This window comes from Pipistrellus hanaki, assembly GCF_964339955.1.
Source record: "Pipistrellus hanaki genome assembly, chromosome: 2".
NCBI classification, from domain to species: Eukaryota; Metazoa; Chordata; class Mammalia; order Chiroptera; family Vespertilionidae; genus Pipistrellus; species Pipistrellus hanaki.
The window spans coordinates 192,048,403-192,074,553 of record NC_140504.1 but is presented as its reverse complement, the minus strand read 5'-3'; the positions used below and the strand labels follow the sequence as shown (position 1 = coordinate 192,074,553).

General features: G+C 60.0%; 1 protein-coding gene across 1 annotated transcript in view; it reads right to left on the bottom strand.

Annotated features, from left to right (window-relative positions):
* Nucleotides 1-20,099, bottom strand: part of EPHA2 (EPH receptor A2) — a 28,625-nt gene extending 8,526 nt beyond the window's left edge. The window contains exons 1-13 of the mRNA XM_084875301.1: nucleotides 19,875-20,099; nucleotides 15,317-15,384; nucleotides 12,819-13,488; nucleotides 4,295-4,450; nucleotides 3,867-4,199; nucleotides 3,290-3,405; nucleotides 2,695-2,848; nucleotides 2,127-2,226; nucleotides 1,646-1,701; nucleotides 1,194-1,319; nucleotides 916-1,101; nucleotides 464-525; nucleotides 152-361 (exon numbers count right to left, since the gene is read on the bottom strand). Of these exons, the coding sequence (XP_084731427.1) occupies nucleotides 152-361; nucleotides 464-525; nucleotides 916-1,101; nucleotides 1,194-1,319; nucleotides 1,646-1,701; nucleotides 2,127-2,226; nucleotides 2,695-2,848; nucleotides 3,290-3,405; nucleotides 3,867-4,199; nucleotides 4,295-4,450; nucleotides 12,819-13,488; nucleotides 15,317-15,384; nucleotides 19,875-19,956 (2,319 nt within the window). The 5' untranslated portion in view covers nucleotides 19,957-20,099. The remainder of the gene's footprint in view (nucleotides 1-151; nucleotides 362-463; nucleotides 526-915; nucleotides 1,102-1,193; nucleotides 1,320-1,645; nucleotides 1,702-2,126; nucleotides 2,227-2,694; nucleotides 2,849-3,289; nucleotides 3,406-3,866; nucleotides 4,200-4,294; nucleotides 4,451-12,818; nucleotides 13,489-15,316; nucleotides 15,385-19,874) is intronic.
* Between the last annotated feature and the right edge of the window lie 6,052 nt (nucleotides 20,100-26,151).

Here is a 26,151-nt window from a genome sequence, read left to right as displayed (position 1 = left end):
TCGGCCTCAGGACTGTTGCAGACTTTGCGGGCGGGGCCGTCCTCCGTGCTCCCTCTGGGTGCTCTTGCCTCCTGAGGCCCGTGCCCCAGCTGAGCAGGTGCGAGAACCCTCCAGCCCAGGGACCCCGGTGGCCACAGCCCCCGACACTCACGCTGGTGGTGTAGGTGGCCTCGGGGTCGTCCTCCAGCACGCGGGACAGGCCGAAGTCGGACACCTTGCAGACCAGGTTGCTGTTGACCAGGATGTTGCGGGCGGCCAGGTCGCGGTGCACGTAGTTCATGTTGGCCAGGTACTTCATGCCGGCCGCGATGCCCCGCAGCATGCCCACCAGCTGCAGCACGCAGAACTCGCCGTCCTTCTCCTGCCAGAGCACAGGCCTCAGCCGCCCGCCCACCCGGAGCCCCGCAGGGCACCCCCAACCCCGCCGCCGAGGGTCCCTGCCCGCCCCGGTTCGCCCACGTACCCGAAGGAACTTGTCCAGGGCCCCGTTCTCCATGTACTCAGTGATGATCATCATGGGCTTGTCTGCAGGGGGTAGGCACAGGTGTAAGGGGACAGACAGCACAGATGGGGGGGGGCGCACAGATGGAGGGGGGCACAAATGGGGGGGTGGGCACAGGTGTAAGGGGACAGACAGCACAGATGGGGGGACACAAATGGGGGGGTGGGCACAGGTGTAAGGGGACAGACAGCACGGATGGGGGGGCACAAATGGGGAGGAGGCACAAGTGGGGGGGTGGGCACAGGTGTAAGGGGACACACAGATGGGGGTGTGGGCACAGATGGGGGCGTGGTGGGTACAGCTATGGACAGAGCCCCTGTATCATAGTCTTGGTGGGCAGCCCTCTCTACCCCCCTGTAGGTCAGGCCCCCCAGGGTCCCCCCTCCTCCCCCCTCACGGGAGACAAGCCTCACATTTGGAGACCACGCCCTCCAGGCGGATGATGTTGTGGTGGCTGAACTGGCCCATGATGCTGGCCTCGCTGAGGAAGTCCACCCGCTGCTTCTCCGTGTAGCCGGCTTTCAGCGTCTTGATGGCCACGGGGACCTCCTTCTTCCCAGACGCCTTCAGCGTCCCCTTGTACACCTCCCCAAACTCTCCTGCGGGCGGGCAAGGCGGGGGAGCACCCCAGTTAGCCAGGGCCGGGCACTCCCAGCCCGCAGCTGGCCCCTCGCGGGCGCGCCGGCCTCACCTGCTCCGATCACCTTCTGCCGCGTGACGCAGGACGGGTGGATCTCGGTGGTGAACTTGAGCACGGCCTGGTTGGGGTCCTCGTACGTGTGGGGGTCTACGTATGTCTTCAAGGGCTTCAGTTGTTCTGGAGGGGGAGGAGGGGCTGGTCACCGACAGGCCAGGGAGGGTCCCTGGGAAGGGTTGCCCTCAAGGAGAGAGTGGAAGTGACAGGACCAGGGACCAGGGGCCAGGGGCCAGGGACCAGGGGCCAGGGACCAGGGACCAGGGGCCAGGGACCAGGGACCAGGGGACCAGGGGCCAGGGGACCGGGACCAGGACATGGGACATGGAGCTTCTGGCTCAGCCCCTCGGAGCTGCCCAGGGAGAGTCCTGGGATGCCCGGGCTGCGGGCTGAGATGGGGCGGGGGGCCTGTGGGACCAGGGGGAGGGACACGGGGGGCGGCATCTCACCTGACTTGGAGAAGTAAACATCCTCCGAGGACTGGCGGGCCCGCTGGCTCTTCCTCCTGAGAACCCACAGGAACCCAACACAGGGGTCAGCGGCCGCTCCGGTCAGGAGCCTCCTGACCCCGCAGTGAACCCGAGCGGGGCCTACGTGTGCTCGGCGCCCTGCTCCGCGGGCAGAGGGTGGAGGGCAGGCCGGGGCGGGGCAGACAGGAAGCGAGAAGTGGGCTCGCTCTTTGGGATCGGTGCCCGTCACGGCCACGAGGAGGGCTTTCCTCATTAGCGCTCCCCCGGCGCTTCCTGCCCGCGCGCCCAGAGGAAATGCGGACACACCGTTAACGGTTAACAACAAGGCCGAGAGGACGCCCGCCGTGTCCTTCGTAGCTCATGGCACCTTCACCCCCGCCCGCGGCAGGCGCAGATCCCTATCAGCCCGTTTTCCAGACGGGAAACCGGGGCCCCCACCCCTCCGTGTCCCACAATGAACCTGCGATGGATGAAGACGCCGATCCCTGCCAGCACCAGGAGCAGGACAAAGCCCACAGCCACTCCGCCGATCACCGCCATGTTGGCAGATCCTTCCGTGGCTGTTGGGGAGACCAGCGGATGAGAAGGAAGCCCTCCCCCCCCCAAACTCCACACCCCGTTGCACCCCACCTTAGGGACCCGAAGTACAGGCTGGGTATTTTTACGTGTGATGGTCACAATGCCATTTATCCCCATTTCACAGATGGGCAATAAAAGGCCGACCCCGGGAATGCAGCAGGCACTCCTGGGTGTGGGGCTCTTTCTATAATGCAGGATCTGACCTGGGCCTGCCAATGCCAGAGCTCAGATCCCCTCCCTTCCACTCTGAACAAATATCACGGGGTCCCCTCCCCCAGCGCCCAGTTCAGCCCCCTCCCCAAGCCGTCAGCCCACACGGGGCTGCCCTAGAATCAGGCTGACCAGAGGGTGGGTGTCTGAGTTTGTGGACCCATTTCCTCCCCTCGGGATGTCCTAGCGGCTCCGTGTCAGGGCCCTGGCCTGGCTCCCGCCCCGGGCCCCCGACTCACACAGCGTCTGGAACTCGTGCACCTTGCTGCCGGCGCCCTGGCCCTCCTGCGTCAGCGCCTGCACCTGGACCAGGTAGGTGGTGTCCGGGACCAGGTCGTCCAGGGTCACGGCGAAGTCCTCGGTGCGGCGCACGTTGTAGGTGTTGGCGTCGCCCTGGGGGTGGGCGCGGGGGCAGAGGCAGATGGTGAGGGCAGGCAGGGGCGTCAGCTCTGCCCGCAGAGACCACCCCTGCTCAGCTCACGTACGCAGCAAACTCAATGCTCTCCTTACGGAGGGGGACACTGAGGCTCAGAGAAGCCAAGTGCTCGCTCAAGGTCACAGCCAGCAAAGGCATGACCCGGACTCAAACCCGGGTCGGCTTGATCCCCAAGATCTGGATTCTCCCTCCCCCCCCAGCTATCTCGTCTGGGAATTCCAGAATGCTGTGCTGTGCCTCCCCTCCCCCAAATCTCCACGGTGCTGGCCTGGGACAGGTGACTCAGGAAGAGCCCAGGCCTCAGTTTCCCCATCTGCAGAATGGAGCTTCTCCGGACGGCTGTGCCGTGTGGTGAGGATCTAGGCCACGACACCCCTCCCCGGCCCTCGGCGAGTTACCTTCTTGCGGTAGGTGACCTCGTACATCCACACGCGGCTCTGCTGCGGCACGGGGATGCTCCAGGACACGCTCAGCGAGGTGGTGCCCCGGCCCTCCAGCTTCACCTTGGGGGGCTCTGGCAGAACAGCGGGCGGGGGAGGGGTGTGAGGAGCCACCCAGGGGTCGGGGGGCAAGTGTTTTTAAACCCCCACCTGGGATTCTGAACTTCCAGCTCTAAGCACAGATCCCCAGACCCCGGCCCCACACAGTTAGCTCCTCACAAGAGCCCCGAGGGCACTTAGGAATGCGTCAACAATAAAAGCAAACTCCTGCTCTCGCCTCTCTATGGATCAGGCACTGTTCTAAGAGCTTCACACAGGAGGATGTGTTACATCCTCTCAGTAGCCCTGGCACCCATTTCACAGGTGAGGAAACCGAGGCTCAGGGAGGTTAGGTGCCGTGCCCACAGTCACCGAGCTGGGAAGTGGCTCCAGAGACTGTGCCGTTGACTACTGGCTGCTGCTCTCTCTCTCTCTGAACTCAGCTGGGCCCTGGGCGGCGGCCCTCCCCCCGGGCCCGCCGCCGCCGGGCGCTCACCTGTCTGGTTGATGCTGACGCTGGCGGTGCGGAAGCTGCGGCTGGCCACCAGGTCCGAGACGCCGTTGCGGGCCTCCACGGCGAAGGTGTAGTTCATGTGGGGCTCCAGGTCGCTGACGACCAGGCTGGTGCGGGTCAGCCTGCTCGGGGCCTCGGAGTAGCGCACGCTGGCCTCGCAGGGCCGGCACTCGCCGGACTCGGGCAGGCACTGCTCGCAGGTGACCATGTAGGTGATGTCTTCGCGGCCCCCGTTGTCCAGGGGCGCCTTCCAGCGCAGCTCCACTTTGGCGCCCATGCCCACGGCCGTGAGGTGGCTTGGGGGAGAGGGCGGGCCTGCGCAGAGGGCAGAGGGCAGAGCTCGAACCCAGGACAGGTCCACCACCAGGCCCCGGCCGCCGGTCAGCCTCCCGGACCCGCTGCACACTCACCCGTGCAGGGCATGGACAGCGAGTCCTGCGGCGCCCGGAAGTAGCCTTCCTCACACTCGCAGTGCGTGGCCCCCTCGGAGGACGGCAGCGTGTGTGCGGGGCACTCCAAACAGGGATCCTCGGACACCTCAGACTTGAAGAATCCAGACGAGCAGGCTGGTGGGCACAGGGACAGACATCGGTCAGTTCCACCCGTTCCCACGGCAACGACCTTTCCACTCACTGGCCATGGGACTCCCGGCAAGTCCCTAAGTCGCTATGGGCCTATTTTCTCACGGTGAAATGCCTTGCGATGTGAGAACACAGTGTCTCATGCTGGACACAGGAAATACCTTCTCTGCATGCTCTAAGCCTGTGCCTCACGTACCACCGGCTCTTGCAAGAAGAGCCATGCCCCTGAGCTCGGCATTCAAGGCCCACGTCTCACCCTTCGGCTTCCTTAGAGCCCTCTCTCACCCCTGCTCAGCACTGGACAGAGCTTGCTGCACCTCCTTTCATCTGTGCAAACCAGCCTGGCGGGTCCCCGCCTGCACGTCAGGCTGCCCAGGGCAATAACTGCGTCGTCTTCACTGTTTGTTTTGATGACTATCACCACCACCACCACCACCACCTCCACTGTTCAGCCAGGCACCCCAGCTCAGGATGCCACCCTGCAGGTGCTCCCCCCACGCCCAGATCCGACCGTCCTTCCGTTCCAGGGCTGGCCGGCCAGAGAGCAGGAAAGGCCAGGCCCCCAGCATTTTCTCTGGGTCTGTTTCCAGGCCCGAGTCATTTCCTGAACCGACTCACAAAGGCAGCCAGGAAGCGGTTCTTCCTCCCCCGTTTGGTAGGCCCTGTCCTGGCAAGGCCGGCGAGGGGCGCAGGCACCTGACTCCCATGCCTTTTTTCCCACACTGGCCTCTCCTGCCCCTGCCCCAAGCCCCTTCCCGGCCCCACCGGCAGGAAGCTGCCCAGACACAAGGCCCACTGTGTGGGGCTGCCCAAGGGCCTGAAGTGGCCAGAGTGGAGAGGGGTCATCCGAGGGGCATCTCCCGGAGCCCTCCTTCGGCTTATCTGTGGATCAAACACTCACTGGCCCCCGGGGTGGGCGTGGGCCCGAGGTGTGACAGGGAGCAGGACCATGTGACAGTGTCTGCCATAAAGGGGTGGGCAACGGGCTAAAGGGGTGGGAACAACCTTGGCCAGGGGTCTGAGGAGTCAGGGAGGAGAAATTTCGGCTGGGGTTTAAAGGCTGAGTAGGAGTTCGGTAGGGCAGAAATATCGGGAGGAATTAGGGGTGAGAAACAGCAAGACTAACAGACAGCATGAGTGGCTCTGTGGGCACCGATGGTGGGGGCATCAGGCAACAAAGGCTGGGAGGCCTCCGGGAACCAGATTGAGAAAGGCCGTTAACGCCAGGCCCACGAGACACGGAAGGTTTGATGTAGAGAATAATGGTGCAGCCCGATTGGCACTGCCCAAGTCTCCCTCCTGCCCCGTCCCCTGTGTAAGCAGAGGTGGGACCGGAACAGGGGTCGGGGGAGAGGACTCTAAGAACACCCAGTTCCTCACGGCCTGCAACGACTTCCTGCGCTTGACATTCGTTCAGTCCTCACGATAAGCCTGTTAAACGTGGGCACTGCGACCGCTCACTCCGCGTGGAGGCGGGGAAATAAATGGCGGTGCAGAGAGGCAGACAACCTGCCCCCGTTCAGCAAGCTCCCGGGACACAAAAACAAAACCTAAGCCCAGCATGCTGGACTCTGGGCCCCTCTCCTTTCCCGCGAGCATCTCAATTCGGAGCGAAGAGGAGGGATCCGTGTTCTGGGACAAGCCCCGAGCGGAGATGGCCTGGTCCGCAGCCAGAGCATCCCAAGACTGACTTCAGAACCGCTGGGAAAGGGGGTGCCGGGGGGTCCCCAACACAGGACTTCTCACACTGGGCACATTTATGTCCTCTGGGACGAGAAGGGCGGAATCAAACCCGGGGTGGGGTGCGGTGGCCAAAGTCTCCTTCAAGTGTCCTAACGTCCTTGGGAAACCCCTGGGTATTACGCATTCATCCTCATATCTCATAGAAGACAAAAACAGCTCCCTCCTCTCCCAAATCTTCGGGTGAGAATGGGACTCCAGAAAGCTGGGCCATGTTTATCCTGGGATTTCAGTTCCCCCAGAAGCTCGGACGTGTCTGCCCGGGGTCTACCCCCTGGGCGAGTGGCGCTGCAGGAGGCCTCGTCCCAGCAGAGGGGGGTGCTCAGGGCCCCTAGAATCTCAATCGCACCTTTCCGGTCCCGGCTCTCAGGCTGGGGTGAGCTTTGAGGGGGGACCATGAGCCTCCACAGTGCGGGCTTGGCTCTGCTCAAGGCTTCAGGCACCTGCAAACCCCCCACCGTGCCCCCACACTGCACACCCACGTGGCTGCGCCCCAGCCCCCCAGCCCTGTGCCAAGGGGAGGAAGCGTCGGGTTCCATTCTCTGGCCCCAGAGCCTGGGGGTGGCCCGCCCGCTGCCGGCAGGAAAGAGGGAATTTGGAGAGATTTCCGCTGCGGATGTGCCAGATAACAGGGTGGAGAGGCGGCATCCACGGGGCATGTGCCTGCCTGACCAGAATGCGCCGCCCCCTCCTCCCACCACCGCGCTCCGAGGGGCTGGCTCTCCCGGGGCCGCGGAGCGCGCGGGGGGCCTCGGAGTTCACGGGCAGGGCACCGGCAGGCTCCTGGGCCTTCCTCACTCTGCCCGACTGGATTTCCTGGCATTCTGGGCCGGCGAGCGGGGACAGGGGGTCACACGCTGGGTGTACACACACACACACACACACACACACAGGCACATACCAAAATGCTCCCTGTCCCTTAGCCAACCGGCAGGTTCTTATGCATCCGTCAGTGACCCAGCCTGGCTGGCTCTTACAGAGCACCTGTGCACAGCCCTTCCACACTGCCCAGCTGCTGGCTCCCTGTCTGCCCCAGGAGGGCATCCATTACTCAATCTCCTATTTACCAAACAGACACGGAGCACTTCCTACACGGGCACAACGCTGGGTGCCGGGAGACCACGGCGAGAGGTGAACACCATTTCTGCTCCCGGGGCGTTCACGGCCTGGCTGGCGTGCTCCGGCTGGGATTATTTCTGCTCACATTAGGAGCCTCATGAGACTGGCAGCTCCTGGAGAGCCGGAAGGGAGTCCAAGTGTTCTGAGTCTGAGGGCCCAGCAGAGGGGCTGGCACGCAGTAGGTGCTTAGCTACTATGTGTGGGCTGGATGGATGGAGAGATAATGAATGAATGAATGAATGAATGAGTAAATGGCAAAACCTACAACGTGCACATTAAACACACGGTCTAGGACCAAGGAGTGAGCAGTGTTTCGATGCCCAGGGAGACCCTGTGGGGATGGCGTGCTAGGGCATCCACCTGCCTAGCTGCCTGGCATGCACCTGGCTTCGGCACACCTGCCGAGACCTTCCCTGGCCCCACTCACCTGACAGGCCCGTATCGCTCTGAGCAGGGGAACTGGGGCACGGTGGCTGCACCCTGGGCCGTACCCCAGTTTTTCCAGTTCCCGATACCCGCCCCTCAGGTGGCAGCGTGGGGTGACTCAGGGACAGACGCCCTCTGGCGTGACGCAAATCCAGCCCCTGGCAGAGCTCCTCTCCTCGGGCCCAACCGCCTCTCAGGCCAGCGGTGGGGAGGTCACAGGGTCAGGAGGTCACCGCAGCAATTCCCCTGGGGCCGTCACCTCCTCGAGCCGTGCCCAGCTGGCGTGACCTCCGCCCACGAAGGCAGAGTGCGGGCTTTGCCTCCTGCCCTCACAGGCAGCCAGAGGCAACCCAGAGTCACTAACCCAGCAAATGAGGGAACCGGATAGCTCCGGGCCCTGGGGGTCCCCACAGAAGCAGGTGTCCCCCATGGCCCCAGCTGCTGCCCGCAAGGTGACTGCTGCCAGCACCTGACGCTTTCACACACACACACACACACACACACACGCACACGCACACACACACACACGCACGCACGCTCTGGGGCATTATCTTGGGGGCATTCCTCCACCCGGCCGTGATAAGCAAGGCTCCCTCCACCCCCAGCCTCCCAGCTTCCTGCTCTCTCCCCACCACCAGCCTTTTATCTTCTGTTTGCTTTCCCTCACCTCCTTCCTTCCTTCCTTCCGTTCTGGGGACCCACTAACCTCCGGTGAAGGAGGGAGGGAGGGGCCGCTCCCAAGGAGCTGCCAGCACCTGAATTTGCCCCAGTGTGAGCTGAGGGGTGGGGCAGACAGGGTATGGAGAGGGGGGTTGGGAGGCCAAGGGCTGAGGCCCGGTGGCCCCCAGAGCCCCCAGCCATGTCCTGACAAAGCAGGGCTCCTGCCAAGGCCCAGGGCCACCTGCCCAAGACCCACCTCCACCGGAGCCTCTGTGCCCAGGGGATGCCTCCCTTCAGCTACGGACCCCGGACGAGGCTGGGCCCACTGGGGGTGCCAGTGCTAGGACCCTGCTCCTCGGCACACGGTGGGGTCCCATGGTCCACAGTCTGGCAGAGCAGCTCAGGTTCTCAGCCTGAGCCACAGCACACACAGAGTCACAGGAGTGGACCCTGGGCCCTGAGGCCCAGAGGGGACCCACCAAGGTCACCAGCTACAGTTGGAAGGACACTGACCAGGGGCAATTGGGGACAATGTGCCGCCCTCCTCATTCTAGGCCCCAGCTCTTTGGGTCACTGTTCCCATTCTCTGGCCTCAGTCTCCTCCTCTGTAACGTGGGAATAAAATCCTCGGCCCCTCTGGGTTGTTGGTGAAGACGGAAGAAAACCTTGCTTATGAAATGCTTAGCATGGTGTCTGGCATGGGTGTCCCTATGGACAGGAATAGAGAAACTAAGGTAGAGAGGGGACATTCCCGAGGTCCTGAGCCCCGTAAGGGAGCAGGAGTCTCCAAGGAGGGAATTCCCAAATCCCCCTCCCTCCCCCCACCAGCTCTGGCCTCCCAGCTGCCGGGCTGAGCCTCTGGCCAAAGCCGCTGGCCACCTGCTCACCTGGCCAGCAGTCCCCTGGCCGAGGCGCCAGCCGGGGGCCCGCCAGCCCGGCGGCCAATGCCAGCACAGGAAGCGGAGCCGAGAGGGAGACAAAGCCGCCCCAGGGGAGATGCGGGTCAGCCTGAGTGACTCCACTGTCCTCCAGGCGGGGCCGGGGGCGGGGTGCCGGAGGGAAGCTGGCTCATTCCTCACATAGCTCACGGGAGCTCTCCGGGCAGCGTGCCCACCTGTCCGACACCGCACCTGGGAGGTGCCTCCTTCCGCCGTCCGCTTAACTCTTTCCTGAGCTCGGGGCTTCCTGGGGAAAGACCCCTGAGGAGAACCAAACCTTGGGAATAACCTGGACCAGCTGCTAGGTGACCTCGGGGTACCCACGCCCCTTTTCTGGGCACAGATTGTCATCTATACAAGCTCCAAGGGGGGGAATCCAGGTCAACAGGGTCCTCCCATCAGGAACAGAGGACACTCTCTCAATTTCTCCCTCAACATGCGCAGTCAACACCCCCCTGACTACCCCCTCTCCTGCACGAGGACCTGCCAGCCTGGGGTTGCCCTGAGAGCTGGTCCCAAGGCCAAGAGCTGAGTCAGGGATTCCAAAGGAACTGGTCATTTCCCGCCCCGTTTCCTGATCCATCCTCTAGCCCGGATGCCGCTGCGCCGCCTGGATTCAAACCCTGATGCAGCCACATCTCCGCTGTGTGACTCTAGGCAAGTCCCTGACTGTTAAAGGGAATGGTACAGCCCAGCTGGTGTGGCTCAGTGGTTGAGCATCAACCTATGAGCCAGGAGGTCACGGTTCAATTCCCATTCAGGATACATGCCCTGGGTTGCAGGCTCGGTTGCCAGTGTAGGGGGCATGCAGGAGGCAGCCAATCCATGATTCTCTCTCATCATGGATGTTTCTATCTCTCTCTCCCTCTCCCTTCCTCTCTGAAATCAATTATATATATTTTTTTTTCTTTCTTTTTTTTTTTTCTTTTTTTTTTTTTTTAAATATATTTTATTGATTTTTAACAGAGAGAAAGGGAGAGAGATAGAGCGCTAGAAACGTCAATGAGGGAGAAACATCGACCAGCTGCCTCTTGCACACCCCCCACCGGGGATGTGCCCGCAACCAAGGTACATGCCCTTGACCGGAATCGAACCTGGGACCTTCCAGTCCGCAGACCGACGCTCTGCCACTGAGCCAAACCGGCTTTGGCTCTTTTTTTTTTTTTTTTTTTAAAGGAATGGCAGGAAGGTGGTGTGAACTCAGCAAGAGTGTCTGGATAAAGAGCTTGCCTGGCTGGTGCCTGCCCTCGGAGAGCACTTGTCTGTGAAAGGTACTGTTACTCTCTCCATCGGCATCATGGTCAGGGGCTGCCAGGAAAAGCCTGGAGGGAGACCGGGAAGCCAGGCTGCAGGCTCACAGCCATCGAGAGGACCCCTGAGCACTGACGGGAATTTTGGAAGAAGGATCCCGAAGAGGGAAAAGCAGGCAACAGGTGGCTGACAGTTGAGAGGGACCCACCGGCAGAGTCCAAGATTTCGCTCTCGGAAACCAGTCCTCCTTACCCGGGGCTTGCTAGCTCTTCACAAACAAAGCCTGCCAGAATCCTGACCCCCCCCCCCACCTCTGGGGGAGGGAAGGCTGCCCTGCTGGCTGGAGACCCCCCCACACCCCACCCCAGTCCTAACCATCCACTTATCTCTCCAGGGCCTGAATCACCAGCCTGTGGAAAGTTTTCAGCTGCCCCTCACCCCCACCCCCGCATTCCTGTGTGAGGATGTCATGTGGGAGGAGTCTGCTCAACCCACTGGGCTGCCTCAGCCCCCCCACCCCACCCCCTCGTCATTGTCTGAAACTGGGAGCGTGCACTTGAGGTCACCTAAACCAGGGGCCGCCTCACTCAGCAGAGGGGAGCTGGGAGGACAACGGGGTGCTGAGAACGGCCAGAACAGGGACCGCACCACAGGCTTGTGGCCTGAGAGGCTCTCAGGGAACTTCCCGACCAGGGACCAGGGTTTGCGGGCTGTGTTAGGCAGGCTCCTGAGGATCTGTCTCAGGAGGCAAGGGGGGCCTGTCAGAAAGGGCTCCAGGCTCCTCCGACACGTCACCCCACTTCCCAGGCTGCAGGACCTGTGGCTAAAATCCAGGTACCAGGTCAGCGGTAACACGTGAACTCCGCATTTTATTGACATGGAAAGGCCAGAGAGGAATAGAGATTTACCCAAGGTCACCCAGGGGGGATGTGCAACGGCATGGACTCAATCCCCAATTTCTCAACGCCCCGCGTACCTCAGCAGAGAAGCGCCCAGAGAAAGGGGATGAGCTGGCCTTCCAAAGGTCGGCCTGCATTCCACAAATGCCCTGCCCCACAGCCGTTTCCAGAAGAAAAAAAATCGCCCGCTGAAAAAAGGCCATGTTGCCGTAGCGATTTCCGCTGTCACAGGCCCTGGCCGTGCCAAGCCACAGCCGCCCCACGTGAGCTCACCAAAGCCCAGAATGCCTAGGTTCACTGGCCTCCTCTCTGGTTTGATTTGCCATCAGTAGAAGCCCCTGTGACAGCATCTGGGTCTATGGCCCGTGGAGGGTCAGGTGAAGAGAGGGGGCACACAGATCTTCTATCTTCCTTCCACCTTTCCCCCAACACCAGAGGCATTTCTCCAAAGCTCCCAGATAATTTTTCTGAGAAACCAAGGGGATGTGAATCCTGAGTCCAAATCGCTTACCTCCACGTACGAAAAAGGAGCTCAAGACCCAGAGAGGTTAAGTGACCTGCCTAAGGCCACACAGTGAGATAGAACTAGTTCCTGGGTCCGCACTAGATGCCCACAGTGCTGATCTATACGGAGTAGATACCCAAGATATTCTTGTGGGATGAATCAAAAATAACAATCACACGTAAAAGCACTTACGTGTCAGACACTGACCTAATCGGTTTATGAGCATTAAGTCATTTAATTATCATAACAACTCTACAAGATGGGCACTATGTTCACCTCCACTTTACAGGTGAGAAAGCACAGGCACCGAGAGGTTAAGGAATGGGCTTAAAGTCACAGAGCTAAATAAATAGAAAGCTGGGATTTGAAGCCAGGCATTCCTGACCCGGAGTCCTTGCTTGTAACCTCCAAACTAGACTCCATTCATTCGTTTCACAATTCATTCGTTCTCAATGAAATAAAAAAACCTGAAGTCTAGCCAGGCTGGTGTGGCTGGGTGGATAGAGCGTCAGCCTGAAGACTGGAGGGTCCCAGGTTCGATTCTGGTCAGGGGCATGTGCCTGGGATGCAGGCTTGATCCCCAGTGTGAGGCCTGTGGGATTGATGTTTCTCTCTCTCCCCTTCCCCTTCCTCTCTGAAATCAATAAAAAAAATTTTTTTTTTTAAAAAACAACCTGAAGTCTAGGAAGACTTTGCGGTTTCCACTACGAGAACCACATCCGCGCAGGGATGTCCTTACCAAGATCCCCCAGTCCTGGGATCACAGGCTCCACCCCAGAGCCCCCTTCCCCTGCCACCCCTTTCCCATTACTCACCCTGGCAGGCGTCCTCCACCTTCTCGTAGCCCTCCTGGCACAGGCACTGACCGATGGGCACCAGCCACTCGCCGTCGACGGCACAGTGCATGCGTGGCTCTTCGCCCCCAGGGGGGACCACGGCGTGGTCCACGCACATGCCGGCCACAGTGGCCAGGGCGGGGGCGTCGGAGCCGGCGATGGTCTCGGGGAAGCGGGCCAGGCCCTGCAGCAGCTCGGGGCACTTCTTGTAGTAGACGCGGACGGAGAGCAGCGCCACGCAGGCGCCGATGTCCTGGAAGGCCAGGTAGAAGCCGTTGCCGGTGAGCGGCCCCACCGAGCGCTCCTCCACGTTCAGCTTCACGTGGCGGGCCTCGAAGTCGCTGCTGACGGTGATCTCGTCGGGCGCGATGGTGTCGATCTTGATGAACTGGCGCTTCTGGAAGTTGGTGCCGTAGTCCACGTCCGACTCGGCGTAGTAGAGGTTGAAGGTCTCCTTGCAGGAGCTGGCGCCGCCGGGGAAGCTGTTGCAGTCGCGCACGGTGAACTTGAGCTCGATGAAGATGCGCTCGGCCTCGCCGCGGTACACCCAGTTGGTGCGCAGCCAGTTGTCCTGGTCGCCGGCCACCACGTTGCACACGGAGTACATGTAGATGGGCGTGTCCTCCATGATGTTCTGCATCAGGTCCCACTGTGGGGGCCAACGAGTTAGTGTGGGGAGGCCCCGGGGGGGGGGGGGGGGGGTGGAACCGAGGCGCAGAGGCAATGCCCGGGTGGTTCTCGCTATCCTCATCCTACAGGGAAGGAAACTGAGGCCCAGAGAGGTGCTCCGTGTCACCCCCACACACTAGAAGTACCGAGGGAGCCAGGGAGCTGTCCCCTGTTGTTTCGGAGCCCAATGTCAGGGTGCTGAACCTCTGTATTAGACTGAGGGGGGGGGGGGGGGAGAGAAGAAGGGGGAGGACTCCATGTGACCTCACGGGGAGCACTGAAGCTCTCTCCGAGCCTCCGAGTCTACATCTGTAGACTGGGGACAAGATCTAGCCCACAGAACTGGTGTCAGGCAAATGACAGAATGTCTACAGACTGCTGAGCACGCTGCCCGGCAGGGTAAGATGAAAGAGCTGTGTCATCAGCATTATCAACATCATCGTCGTCATTATTCTTCTTCACGGTGTGCGCGTGTGAGCGGCAGGGGGAGAGGCTAAGCCAGAAACCATGGCTGACCTCCCATCATCTAGGTTTGGGCTTTGGGACAGACGAGCGCGTCTTCTTCCCTCCTCAGCACATAGCGTGGCCTCCTCCAGGAAGACGTCCCAGGTTGGACCAAGGTTGGGCCACGGGCCCCTCTCTGGCTCCCAGTCTCCCGTCCCCCGCGTCGAAGTACTTGGCACCTACGTGGTGACACCTACATCCGGCTCCCACACTAGATTCTGAGCCCCTTGGGGTGGGGACTGGGTCTAATGCATTTCTGTATGCACAGGGCCTGCCTGGAACAGAGTAGGTACTCGGGAAAGTACTTGCGGAATGAATGAGTGCATGAAGGAATGAAAGCAGGGGGGCTGAGGAAAGAAGCCTGGGCCGCACCGTTGACAGAACCCAAGGCCTCCAATGCCCTCGGGCCTCGGTTTCCCAGTCGGCATAATGACTAGGTTAGATGAAATGATCTGAGATGCCTCCCAGCTGGACATTCCAGGATCCAGGAAATCCGCTAGAGTGACCATCCAGGCCTCCTCGAAGCTCAGGGGACCGGGGCCAAGCACCTCACTCACGCACATCTTTCCAGGGGTGGGAGCTGTCCCCGCCAGCCCCCTGGAGACACACTTCTCCGTGGCTCCGGGCCCCAGGACAAACTCAGCAAGGGCCCATTGTACAGCAGGGCAAACTGAGGCCCCGGGAGCAGCAATGTCTTCCTCGAGACCGCATGGCAGGGATGCCCAGGTCTGGAGAAAGGACCCCAGCGTCTTGCCCTCCAGACTGGGTCATCACAGGCCAGGGCAGAGGGGAGACAGCTTGGATGGGGATGAGGCAAAACCAACTCAGCCCCGAGCAGGAAGGGGGAGCAGCAGCTGCGGGAGCAGAAAGGAACTTGATCCTTTTCCCAGGCAGGGGCTGCGGGCACCTGGGAGCACTGTTCCCTGTCTCTCCCGCACCCGCACCCGCACCTCCTGGGCTGGGACCTGGAACACAGGGGGGCCTTTAACCCTTTCCCTCCCAAGACAGTCCCCCCTGACCCCCGGCCCTGGGGGTATCCAAGCCCAGGGCGGCTGCCACCACCCCTCCCAGCCTTAGGCTAAAGGGAACTCCCAAGTGTCCCTTCAGCTGTCTCCCCGCTCTTTCCATCTTTCACCCTCCCACCTCCTGGTCCCCAGCCCACCCTGGGATGTCTCCCTGCAAGTGGTGTGAGAAGCAGGACACTGAGTATGAACCCTGGCTGAGCTGTTTGATCTAGACTGGCCTCATGCTCCCTGGGTCTCAGCGCCCCCCTTCCCATGCCCCCGCCCGACCCCGAAGCTTACCCCTTTGCCGTATGGGTGCGTGAGCCAGCCGAGTTCCCCGTTGGCTGCAGCAAAGTCCAGCAAAACAACTGGAAGAGACAGGAGGGGAGGCCAGTAAGCTGGGGGGGTATCTCAGGAGGTCAGGCCATGATGGGAAAGGTCAGAGTCCTCCAGGAACCCCAAGTCCTTGTCGGCTTCTTCAGCCCAGAGAGACCCCCCCAGTGTACGGGGTCACCATATCCATGAGACCTGTCCCTCAACATCCAGGGAAACAGAGGCCCAGCGGAGGGACGGGACCCCGTCAACGCGTGAGGACAAGCCTCCTGTCTCGTCGGCCACGGCTCCAGCCACCAGCCTCTCGGTCAGCCTCCAGCTGGGCAGAGCGGGACAGAGCTTAGCCCAGCGGGGAGACAGCAGCTGGGCAGGGCTGGGGCTGTCAGGCTGAGCTGTTAAGTGACACCTCGCTGCCCTGTCTGCTTCCTGGGCCAAGGCCTCTGGACAGCACTTCACAGGCACGTGGGCCTTGGGGGCCCTGGTATCTATTCCTGCCCCATTCTCAAACCACATAGCACACGTGTATGCTCACACATATGTGCACACACGCCTCGCGGTCCTGCAAGGAGAGAGGGCTGTTCACAGGTGGGAGCGGCTCCAGGGAGCGGAGGGGGACCCGGTAGGGGGTGTCTGGAAACCGATCTTCCCACCACAGAAGCCACAGAGCAGGGGGATAAAGCCCGGAACCCACGGAGCCTCGAGGAGGAGCTCAAAGACACACAGCTGGCGAGGTCCCCTCCTTAGGCAAGTCGCTCCCGCTGCCCTGCCCCGCATCCCCTGGCCCCCGCCCCGCACAGGTGCCCGTGGGAGCGGGGATGGAAAGCCTGGCAGGGGACTTCCAGGCCCAGAGGGGCCACGCTGGCCCCAGGGCGGCCTCTGAGCCTGAGGGAGGGGCTCGCCGCCAGGGGCTTCCCTAGACCCGGCCCTGCCCGTGGGCAGCTCCCACCCATCCACCCTGGCTCTCTGCCAGGTTCAACGGCTGCAGCCAAGGCCCAATGGGTGCTGCTCCTCCTCCACTTCCAAGTAAAGCCGGGGTAGCTGCCAACGGGTGCCACCCACCCTGGAGGGCAAGGAGACTGGGGAAACTGAGGCATGGGACCTAAGACAGGTCCACACATCCAGAGGGTAAAGCCCTAAGGGGAGAGGTAAGGGACCAAGCACCCATGCCTTTGGGCCCCGGAGCCCGAGGAATTGGACCCCAGAGGGCGGAACTCCGGCAGCAGGGAACAGAGGGGCCTGGGTCAGAGATGGGTGCCGGGGGTGGCCAAACCAGGGACCCGACAAGTCTTCGAAACCCTGCCCCAAGGTAAGACTGCCCGCTCCCCTGGGTGTGAGGCACTGCCGTCTGACCCGAGGAAGAGCCCAGTAGCCCGGACAGGAGTGAGGGGCAGGGGCGAGGGAATATGAGGTGGCACCTGCCCCAGGACCATGAGGGGAGGGGAGGGGGGGGAGGGGGGATGGGCAGGGATTTGTTCAGACATGCCCAGGGCCCGGGCTTGGAAAATTCACTAACTCCTCTGCAAATGGAATGTTTGGGCTACACAGGAAGAAATCGGAGGTTCCTGGCTGCAGCTGGGGGGAAGGGGGGGGGGGGGGCGTTGCCAGGACAATGGTGAGCGCACACCCGCCTCCCATGCCAAGGAAGGGGGCTCATGGCTCCCAGGCTCTGAAGGGTTCGCTTGACACAGCGGGAACCCCACAACCCCTGCCAGAGCGGGGTTCCCCTTCCACCCCTCAGGCCTGGCTCTGGAAGTATCACAGGGGTCAATCTGAGGAGGAAAAAGCCTTCACTCAGGAAGGAGCCCCCTCCCGGGAAATTCCCTCTGACCGATCACCGGGAACGGGAGCCCAGCCCCGCTGTCCTCCACCTGCTCTTCCAGGGCTGAGGCACCTGCTTCCCTGGAAGCGGGGGGGGGGGGGGGGCCTTCGATGCCCCCAAAGAGGGCCTGGGCTGGGCGGGGCTCAGCCAGGAGCCCTGGGTCCCTCCTCCACCGCCAGGAAAGCCTCCTGCAACTTAAGTTCTGGCATCAGTGTCACCTTTGCAGGTCCCAAGGCAATTCTACCCCCCACTCCCCTCCCCGTCCCGTCCCGTCACCTCCCTGTTCCCCATCTCTCTGCAACCAAGACTGGCTGGGGGGGGGGGGGGAGGGGGGGGTGTGAAGAAAAGGGAAGGAGATAGAGCTGAGCTCCTACAGAATCAAGAAGCCAAGGGCTTTCCAGGCCTCCTGAGCACTCGCCAGGCCTTTTCCCATACAGGGGTCCTCAAACTTTTTAAAGTGGGGGCCAGATCACGGTCCCTCAGAGAGCTGGAGGGCCGGACTATATGAACTACTAATTCCTACTGTAACACCTCGGCTGCGCTCACTGCCCAAAAAACCTGGCGGGCCGGATCAGACTCCTCTGCGGGCCGCATGTGGCCCGCGGGCCGTAGTTTGAAGACCCCTGCATCAGCACCTCAAGCCAGCAGCCCCACACCCCTGCCCAGCTCTTCCCACTTCCCCGGAAAATCCACCGTGAAACCACCAGGCAAGGGGCCCCGAGCGCTGGCAGCCCAAGGAGCCAGATGCTCGGACCTGACCCTCGCTGTGCACAGGGCCCTCCCTCAGTTTCTCCTGTGGCAAAGATTCAGTGACTTCTGAGAATCCAGCAGGTTCCATCTGAGACTCCAAATGCAGCCTGGCTGCTACCCACGGGGAGTGGGGGGAGAAGGAAGCACGGAACTGAGCGGCAGCCCGGGTTAAGGGAGAAGGGGACATGTGTGTCCTTCTCTCACCCCCAACCCACCCCTAGGCAGATCCCCCAAAACATAACACACCAGCAGCTGCCATCTGGGCCATCCGTCCCTCCACCACACCCCACCCCAAGGCTCAACTCCCTACGGGAGACTCCAAGGGACTCCAGGAGCCTACAGATAAATAGTCCCCCATCCCAGGACTCTGCCCCAAACCCCTTCCCTCCCCCAGCCGATGGAAGCCACTCAGGCTGGCGAGGGCTCCACGTGGGAGCGCGGGGACAAGGCCGCTGCGGGATAACAATCACCCAGCAGCGCCGGTGCAGCCTAATCCCCCAGCCCCCACGGCCGCCTTTGAAAAGGGGCTGTAGTGATTCCAGCTGTCTCTCCCCTTCTCTGCAACCGCAGTCCCCAAGGAAGGGGGAGGACCAAACGCTGAGGGGGTGGGGGTGGGCGCATCGAGGGCCAGAGAAATCCCTGCCATCCATTCCCTCCTGCGAGTTGGAGCCAGCAGCCTAGGCTGACCCAGAGACTGGGACAGAATGCCACCCCACACCTCCACCCCCAGAGCCCCAGCCCCAGCCCCCAACACGCAGGAGCAAAACCTCTGACCTCCGCTGGGGAGGCGGAAAACGGAGGCACGGCTCAAGGAAACTTCTCGCCGGCCAGGGCTTCCTCCGCACTTCCCCCTGGCGGAGCCGCGGGAGCCTCGGCCCGGGCCGGCGCGGAAAGCTCTACTCGCCACTGGGAGCAGAAGCCGCCTCTGCGGGGTGGACAGGAAGGTCCCGGGCCGCGGGCAGGAGCCCCCATCCTCTCCCCGACCACGGCTGCGGAGCAACGCCCCTCCCACTCACACACACACACACACACACACACACACACACACACACACATACTCCTCCCCGCCGGGGCGGCCGGGGGCCCCGCACCCAGCGCGGCGCGGGGAGCGCGGGGCGGGGTGGGTGATTCAGTGCCCGGCCTCGGGTGCCCGCACTCCCCGGTGGCCCCGGGGTGACGGCTCCACACCTCGGGGCCGCGCCCCCACCTGCCGCATTTCCCCGTTCTGAGTCACCCCGGGCTGGCTCAGCTCAGAACGCCTGGCTTTGGGACTTCCTGCCGGCACCGGCGGCCGCGAACCTGTGCCCCGCGCCCCGGAGTGAGTGCGCCTGGGAGCGCGGAGTGGGGAGGGGGAAAGGCTATGCGTGGGCAGACTGACCCGAAACTCCCTCCCTGCCCTCTTCCCAGACTGGAGGCAGAAAGGGGGGTGGGGGGGTGGAGAAAATCTAAGGAGCAGGGGCTTCGGCAGAGTGCTCCCCGCCGGCCCAGGAGCCCCCTCCCCAAAATGAGGGGCCTTCACAGGAATGCCTTCTCCGCAACATCGGAGCAAACGGGTTAGTGACTTCAGATCACCAAGAAGCCGAGTCCGCGCCCCGAAAGCCCTTCCGACGCCCCCTTTTCCAAGGGACCCCCCGGCGCCCCCGCCGGGATGCGTCCCCGAACCGGCGCCGGGGCTGCCACCGCGTGGCCCGCGCGCCTCGCTCCCTTCTCCGCGGCCTCCGAGCCCCGCGCTCCCGGGCCGCTGCCCCTCGGCTTCCAGAACCCCGGGTGCGGGAGGGGGGTCCCGGGTTTGTCCCAGTCGCGGCCCACGCGCCTCCCGACCCCAGCGCTCCGGGACTGGGCGGCGCCGGGTCGGTCCCCAAAGTTGCGCGCGGCGGGGCGCACGGGGCTCGGGGAGGCGCCGGGGTCCGGGAAGCCGGCAGCCGGGCCGGGGCGCCGCCGCGCACACACACTCACCTTCCTTGCCCTGCGCCGCGGCGGCGACCAGCACGCAGCCCCACAGCAGGGCGAGGCAGGTCCGGGGCCTCCGTCGCTCCATGCCACGCTCCTCGCTCTCGGCCTGACCCCTGCCCGGCTCCCGCACGCCCGCAAGCCGGCTCCGGTGTTCCGCTCCCGCCCGCGGCCCGCGCGCAACTTCAGCACCTCCTGCCCCAATCCTTAATGGAAGTTGGGTGAGAACCGGCTCCTGTTCATTCATGCCCCGAGCTGACGTCACCCAAACCACGCCCCCAGGAATGTCTTTAAAGGGGCAGGGCTAGCTGCTGTGGCTGCTTTTTTTTTTTTTTTTTTTTTTTTTTTTTTTTTAATATATCCCATTAATTCCCTACAGAGAGGAAGGGAGAGGGATAGAGAGTTAGAAACATCGATCAGCTGCCTCCTGCACATTCCCTACTGGGCATGAGCCCGCAACCAAGGTACATGCCCTTGACCAGAATGGACTCTGGGACCCCTGAGTTTGCAGGGCAACGCTCTATCCACTGAGCCAAAGCGGCCAGGGCCGGGCTACCTTCTTGGAAAGAAGGGAGAGGAAGTCCCTAGAGGTTTGGAAAGGGCCAGGAGGCCCTCAGGACTCGCTGATGCCCCCAAGACCTTCCCAAGTTTGAGTGTCTTAAAGGGCCAGTGCCTGCAGGGCTAGTCCTAGGTGATCTCTGAGTCTGGATCCCCGTTCTGGGATGGTTTTGCTCTGAGCCATCCCCACTCTCACTCTTGGCCTTCTGGACCTTGCTGAACAGTGTGGCCTGAAACCTGAGCTGAAATGGCTGGGGTGGGATGGAGAGCAAGAAGCAGTTGCCTGCTGAAGCTGGTTTGGCTCAGTGGTAGAGCGTCGGTCTGCGGACTGAAGGGTCCCAGGTTCGATTCCAGCCAGGGTCATGTACATTGGTTGCAGGCACATCCCCGGTGGGGGGTGTGCAGAAGGCGGCTGATCGATGTTTCTCTCTCATCAATGTTTCTAGGGCGCTCTCTCTCTCTCTCTCCCTTCCTCTCTGTAAAAAATCAATAAAATATATTTTAAAAGAAGAAGAAGAAGAAGAAGAAGAAGAAGAAGAAGAAGTTGCCTCTTTAGCAGCCTGCCTAGAAGGGAAGCTGCAAAATAGACCCCAATGCCTGGACCTCTGACGCCAGGGAGAGCATCTCTGCTCAGGAGCCTCTAAGAATGCAGCAGCCTGCCGAAACCGGTTTGGCTCAGTGGTAGAGTGTCGGCCTGCAGACTGAAGGGTCCTGGGTTCGATTCCGGTCAGGGGCATGTACATTGGTTGCGGGCACATCCCCAGTAGGGGGTGTGCAAGAGGCAGCTGGTCGATGTTTTTCTCTCGTCGACGTTTCTAGTTCTCTATCTCTCTCCCTTCCTCTCTGTAAAAAATCAATAAAATATATTTAAAAAAAAAAAAAAAGAATGCAGCAGCCTTCATCTCGAACCTGAGTCTCGGCCCCTTGCCTTCCTCCCTGAACTATAGGAGCTTCAGCACCAGCTCCAGCTTCCCCACCAACGACCAGACCTTGGGCTCCGTGCAGCCGGTCAGCGGCACAGCCAGTGTCTATGCAGGCGCCAGGGGCTCTGGCTCTCAGATTTCCATGTCCCACTCCACCAGTGTTGGGAATGGCTGAGGCAGCCAGAGCAAGAAAGAGACTACACAATGCCTCAGGGACAGCCTGGCCTCCCACCTGGACAGGGTGAGGAGCCTGGAGGCTGATGATCAGAGACGGAGGCTGGAGAGCAGAATCGGAAGAAGCCCAGGTCAGGGACTAGGGGCATTGCTCCAAGGTCAGAGACAGAGCTCAGGCTTCCAGGGAGGATCTGCTGTTCATGAAGAAGGACCATGCACACAGGAAGTAAATGGTCAGATTGCCAACTCTTTGTTGCCTGGGGAGCTGGATGTCCCCAAATCTCAGGACCTCAACAAGATCACAGCGGACAAACTGGGCCCAGGATGACAAGCTGGCTCGGAAGAACCAAGAGGAGCTAGACACGTACTGTCCCAGCAGAGTGAGGGGGGCATCCCAGTGGTCACCCCGGACACCGCTGAGAGAGGGGCTGCGGAGAGGACACAGAGCTGAGACGTATGGTCCAGTCCTTGGCGATCGACCTGGACTGGATGAGAAATCCGGGAGAACAGCCTGGGGGAGGGGGAGGTGTGCTCTGCCGTGCAGACGGAACAGCTCCACGGGACCCTGCTGCACCTGTGGTCAGAGCTGACCCAGACCCCCGCACACGGGCAGGGTCAAGGCCAGGAGTACGTATGAGACCCTGCTGAACACGAGACCCTGCTGAACATTAAGGCCAGCTGGCGGCTGAGATCACCACTCACCAGCACTTGCCGGAAGAAGAGCGCCTCTTTGAGGGGCAGGAGGCCCATAAAAAGTTCCAAGGTCATTGAACATAAAACAAGAAAAGAGAAAGAATGCAGCAACCTTAGAGCAGCCACCTCTAGAAATGAGTCTGACATGCATTATCTCATTTAATTCTCATCTGGGAAGTAGGCATCATTATACCCGTTTTTATAGAAGAGGAAATTCTTCTATAAAGAATTCTATAAACCCTTCTATAAAGGGTTCGAAGGGCTTTAACCAAGGCCCCCTCCAGGGGGAGGGTGGGCAAGGTGCTGCTGTGCAGAGCACCTACCCCTGACCCCGGCAAGGACAGAACCAGTTGTTCTGTTTGACACTTTGGAGGGCACCTGCTTCCCACCTGCCCCTTCCCCAGGGCCTCTCCCCAGAGGTTCCTCAGACATGAGCTCACCTTCTCGCCTGACGGAAGCGGCTGACATCAGTGAAACAAACGGGAAATGTCCTCTCACCCGCCTGCCTGGCCACCCACGGCTGCTGTTGCCCAATTGCCTCCTGGCCAGCCTGGGAGGAGCCGCTGTAGCAAACCTGATTTCCTGGGAAAATCCAGCCCCCTCTGCCCGCCGCCTTCTGTCAGACCCCATCCTCTCCTGGACTCCCCTGGACATTGGCCCAAGAGCTACTCTGGTACCCAGGTCTTCCCTGCCAGATGTGGACTTCTTGGCCTCTTGGCCTTGATGCCTACCCTTGAGATGCGGGTCCAGACATCTCCCCTAGATAGGGGGGGGGGGGGAGGGAGTTAATTACAAGTGTCGAGGGTAGTGTAATTAAAGCCTCTGACCAAGATGGTGGGAGGAGAGCGTGTGAGTGTGCAAGTGCCCGTGAGAGTGAGTGTGCGCGTATGTGGGCGTATTGGTGTATGTGTGTATGTGTGTGAGAGCATGTGTGGACAGGAGAGGGTTTGGGGATGAGTGTGAGGGTGAGGGTGCCATACTTGGCAGTGGTAGTGAACATAGACTAAGGAGTCAGCCTTAAGTTTTTGAAATTTTACTTCTTTGAGTCTCATGTTGCTCATCGGGAAGATGTATAAACCTACCTACTTCAGAGATCAAATAAGGTCATGCATGTAAATCACATGGACCATGACTACAGAATGCCCTTGTTAACTCTCAGCTGCTATTACGGTTACACGTGGTGCAGCCAGAGGAAGCAGCATCTGGGGTGGGCGGGGCATTGGTATGCATGGGCACCTCATTGGCACATGGAGAAAGGGGGGTGGGGGGAGAGAGAGAGAGAGAGAGGAGAGATACGTGGTACATGTCACTGGACAAGGACCAGGAGGCCTGGAGCAGCTCTGCCTCAGGCTGGCCATAGTGTGTGGGTTCTTGACCTCAAGCAGGAAAGATTTCACAAGATGAGTCCAGGTGACTTTGAGAACATGTTTATTAAAGCTGGGGACCGTGAAAAACAGGAAGGGCTTAGGATAGAAGAAGAAACAGGAGAGAGCCTCGGTTCCCTAGACACCTTATAGGAAAGAAATGAGCCTGGGCGGGGTTGCTGTCAGCTCGTAGGAAAGTCTGAGAAGAAGGGGACCTTGCAGACAGGTTCAGGGGTAAGCCTGGGATGAGCTGCCACTGCCCGCCAGTTCCCTGGTTGCAAGTCTCATGGGGACCCTTAGAGTTTAGGAGAAAGAAAGTTAAAAGTTCATGCCCCAGAACAGGTATGGGTGCTATAGAGAGACCCCAGTGGGGTCTTTGTCTTAAGGGTTTTTATCTTTCTTCTGAAGGCAGGTGAGAATCTAAGTGGAGGGTCATAGTAGAATATTCACCAACTTTTCAGATGCGTCTTTAATATGTGAATGCATCCAAATGAGCCCATACAGGAGTTTGGGATTATTCTTTGGATGGTTTTACTACTTTACTGTTATATTGGGTCTGTCCGGCCCTAATTGGGTTTTTGTTATTTGTTCCCCTGACTTCAGCCATCCTTGGTTTTGCCTGACACAAATAGTTTTAACTGGGTTTCTGTCCTCTGTCTCCTCAACCAGGGTGACTTTTTTTTTTTTTTTAATAAAACCTAGTAAATCTTTAAAAAATCTATTTTATTGTTTTTTTTACAGATAGGAAGAGAGAGGGATAGAGAGTTAGAAACATCGATGAGAGAGAATCATCGATCAGCTGCCTCTTGCACACTCCCTACTGGGGATGTGGCCGCAACCAAGGTACATGCCCTTGACCGGAATCGAACCCGGGACCCTTCAGTCTGCAGGCCCACGCTCTATCCACTGAGCCAAACCGGTCTCAGCTCAACCAGGGTGACTTAAGCTACGTGCTCTCTGGTTAGGGAGTTGAGGTGTAAACAATTCGCTGTCAGGTGTCTTGGGGAACATAAGGTCTTGTGAGTCACTAGCTGACTGTAAATCGTTCAAAATTGTTTGACCTTATTTTAACTATCTTGTCTTATTTTCACCATTCCACTTGCCAGGAACTTTCCTAGTTTCTTACTGTCCTGCGTCAGTATGATTAAGTATTTTTCGTATTGTGCTGGACCTCGGGACTATAGACACTACGTGGTGGGTAGGGTAAAACATCATGTGTGCCTGACTCAGTGGTTGAGTGTCGACCTATGAACCAGGAGGTCACAATTCAGTTCCCAGTCAGGGCACATGCCCAGGTTGTGGGCTCGATCCCCAGTTGTGGGGTGTGTGGGAGGAAGCTAATTGATGATTCTCTCCCATCATTGATGTTTCTATCTCTCTCCTCTCTCTCCCTCTTCCTTCTGCTCTGAAATCAATAAAAATATATTTAAAAATAAATAAATACTTAAAATAAAATGTCATGTGTGCTATATGTAAGGTTCTGCCTATACCTGTGTGTTACATGCCATTTGCAGGCTCTGCATGTTGAATGTGTCACTAGAGTATATGCTCCAAGAGGGAAGGGATGTTTGTCTGTACAAAACAGAGAGTCTCTGCCACATAGCAGGTATCTATGAACACTAATAAAAGAGTAAGATGCAAATTAACCATACCCTCTCAACACCCACCAGCCAATCAGAAGTGAGTATGCAAATTAACCCAACAAATATGGCGGGTTAATTTATGCAGGGCCTCTGGGCAGCATGGGAAGGTGGAAAGGCAGCTCTGGCAGCCAGGGGAAGGAAGGCCCATTCTTGCACGAATTTTCGTGCATCAAACCTCTAGTTCAACAATGAATGAATTAATGTGCTAATGTGTGAATGAAAGTATGGGTTCTACGTGAAAGTCTCTGGGTGTTGGTTGGTCCCTCCCTCGTGTGGCATGTACGGGTTTCCATGAATGACTCCAAGAAGTTGAACCCTTGTGCCCGGGCTGCAGACAGACCCTGCGGGCTGTGTGGATGCTGCAGCTGGGGTTAGTGCCCAGCTAGGGGCAGAGAGCTCAGAACTGGGTGTCGCTCATCTATGACATGCAATATGAGCAGAGACCTGTGGGAAGGGTAGTGTGTGAGGTGACAGGAGGGTGTGGGTAGTGGCAGCTCCTGGTCTTTGGTCATGTACCTGGTGACACCACTCTTCCCTCTCTTCCTGTTCCAACGGGAAGGCCTTCCCGCTCTGAGTGACTAGATGCTGAGAAGGAAAGTTCTTCGGTGAGTCTTATAACGCGGCACCAAACAGTGGTATTTATAGTGACATAATAAGCCCTAATGGAGATGGAATTACCCCATAAAGGCCCCAAAGAGCCCTCAGGGCCTGAGTGCCACTGCAGCAAGCACGGCTCTGGCGCAGGCAGGTGGAGCCAGGCGTGCTTGTGTGTGGTTGCCGGCCTCACCTGCTCAACCCCACCTACAGCCCACCAGCCTTGTCTAGGACTTGGCCGGGGGCTGGGGCCAGCAGAGGACAAAGATAAACTTTCAAACCAGAATTTCACCTACCCCACCTTTGCTCTGTGCCTGCCTCTGGTCCAGAGGGC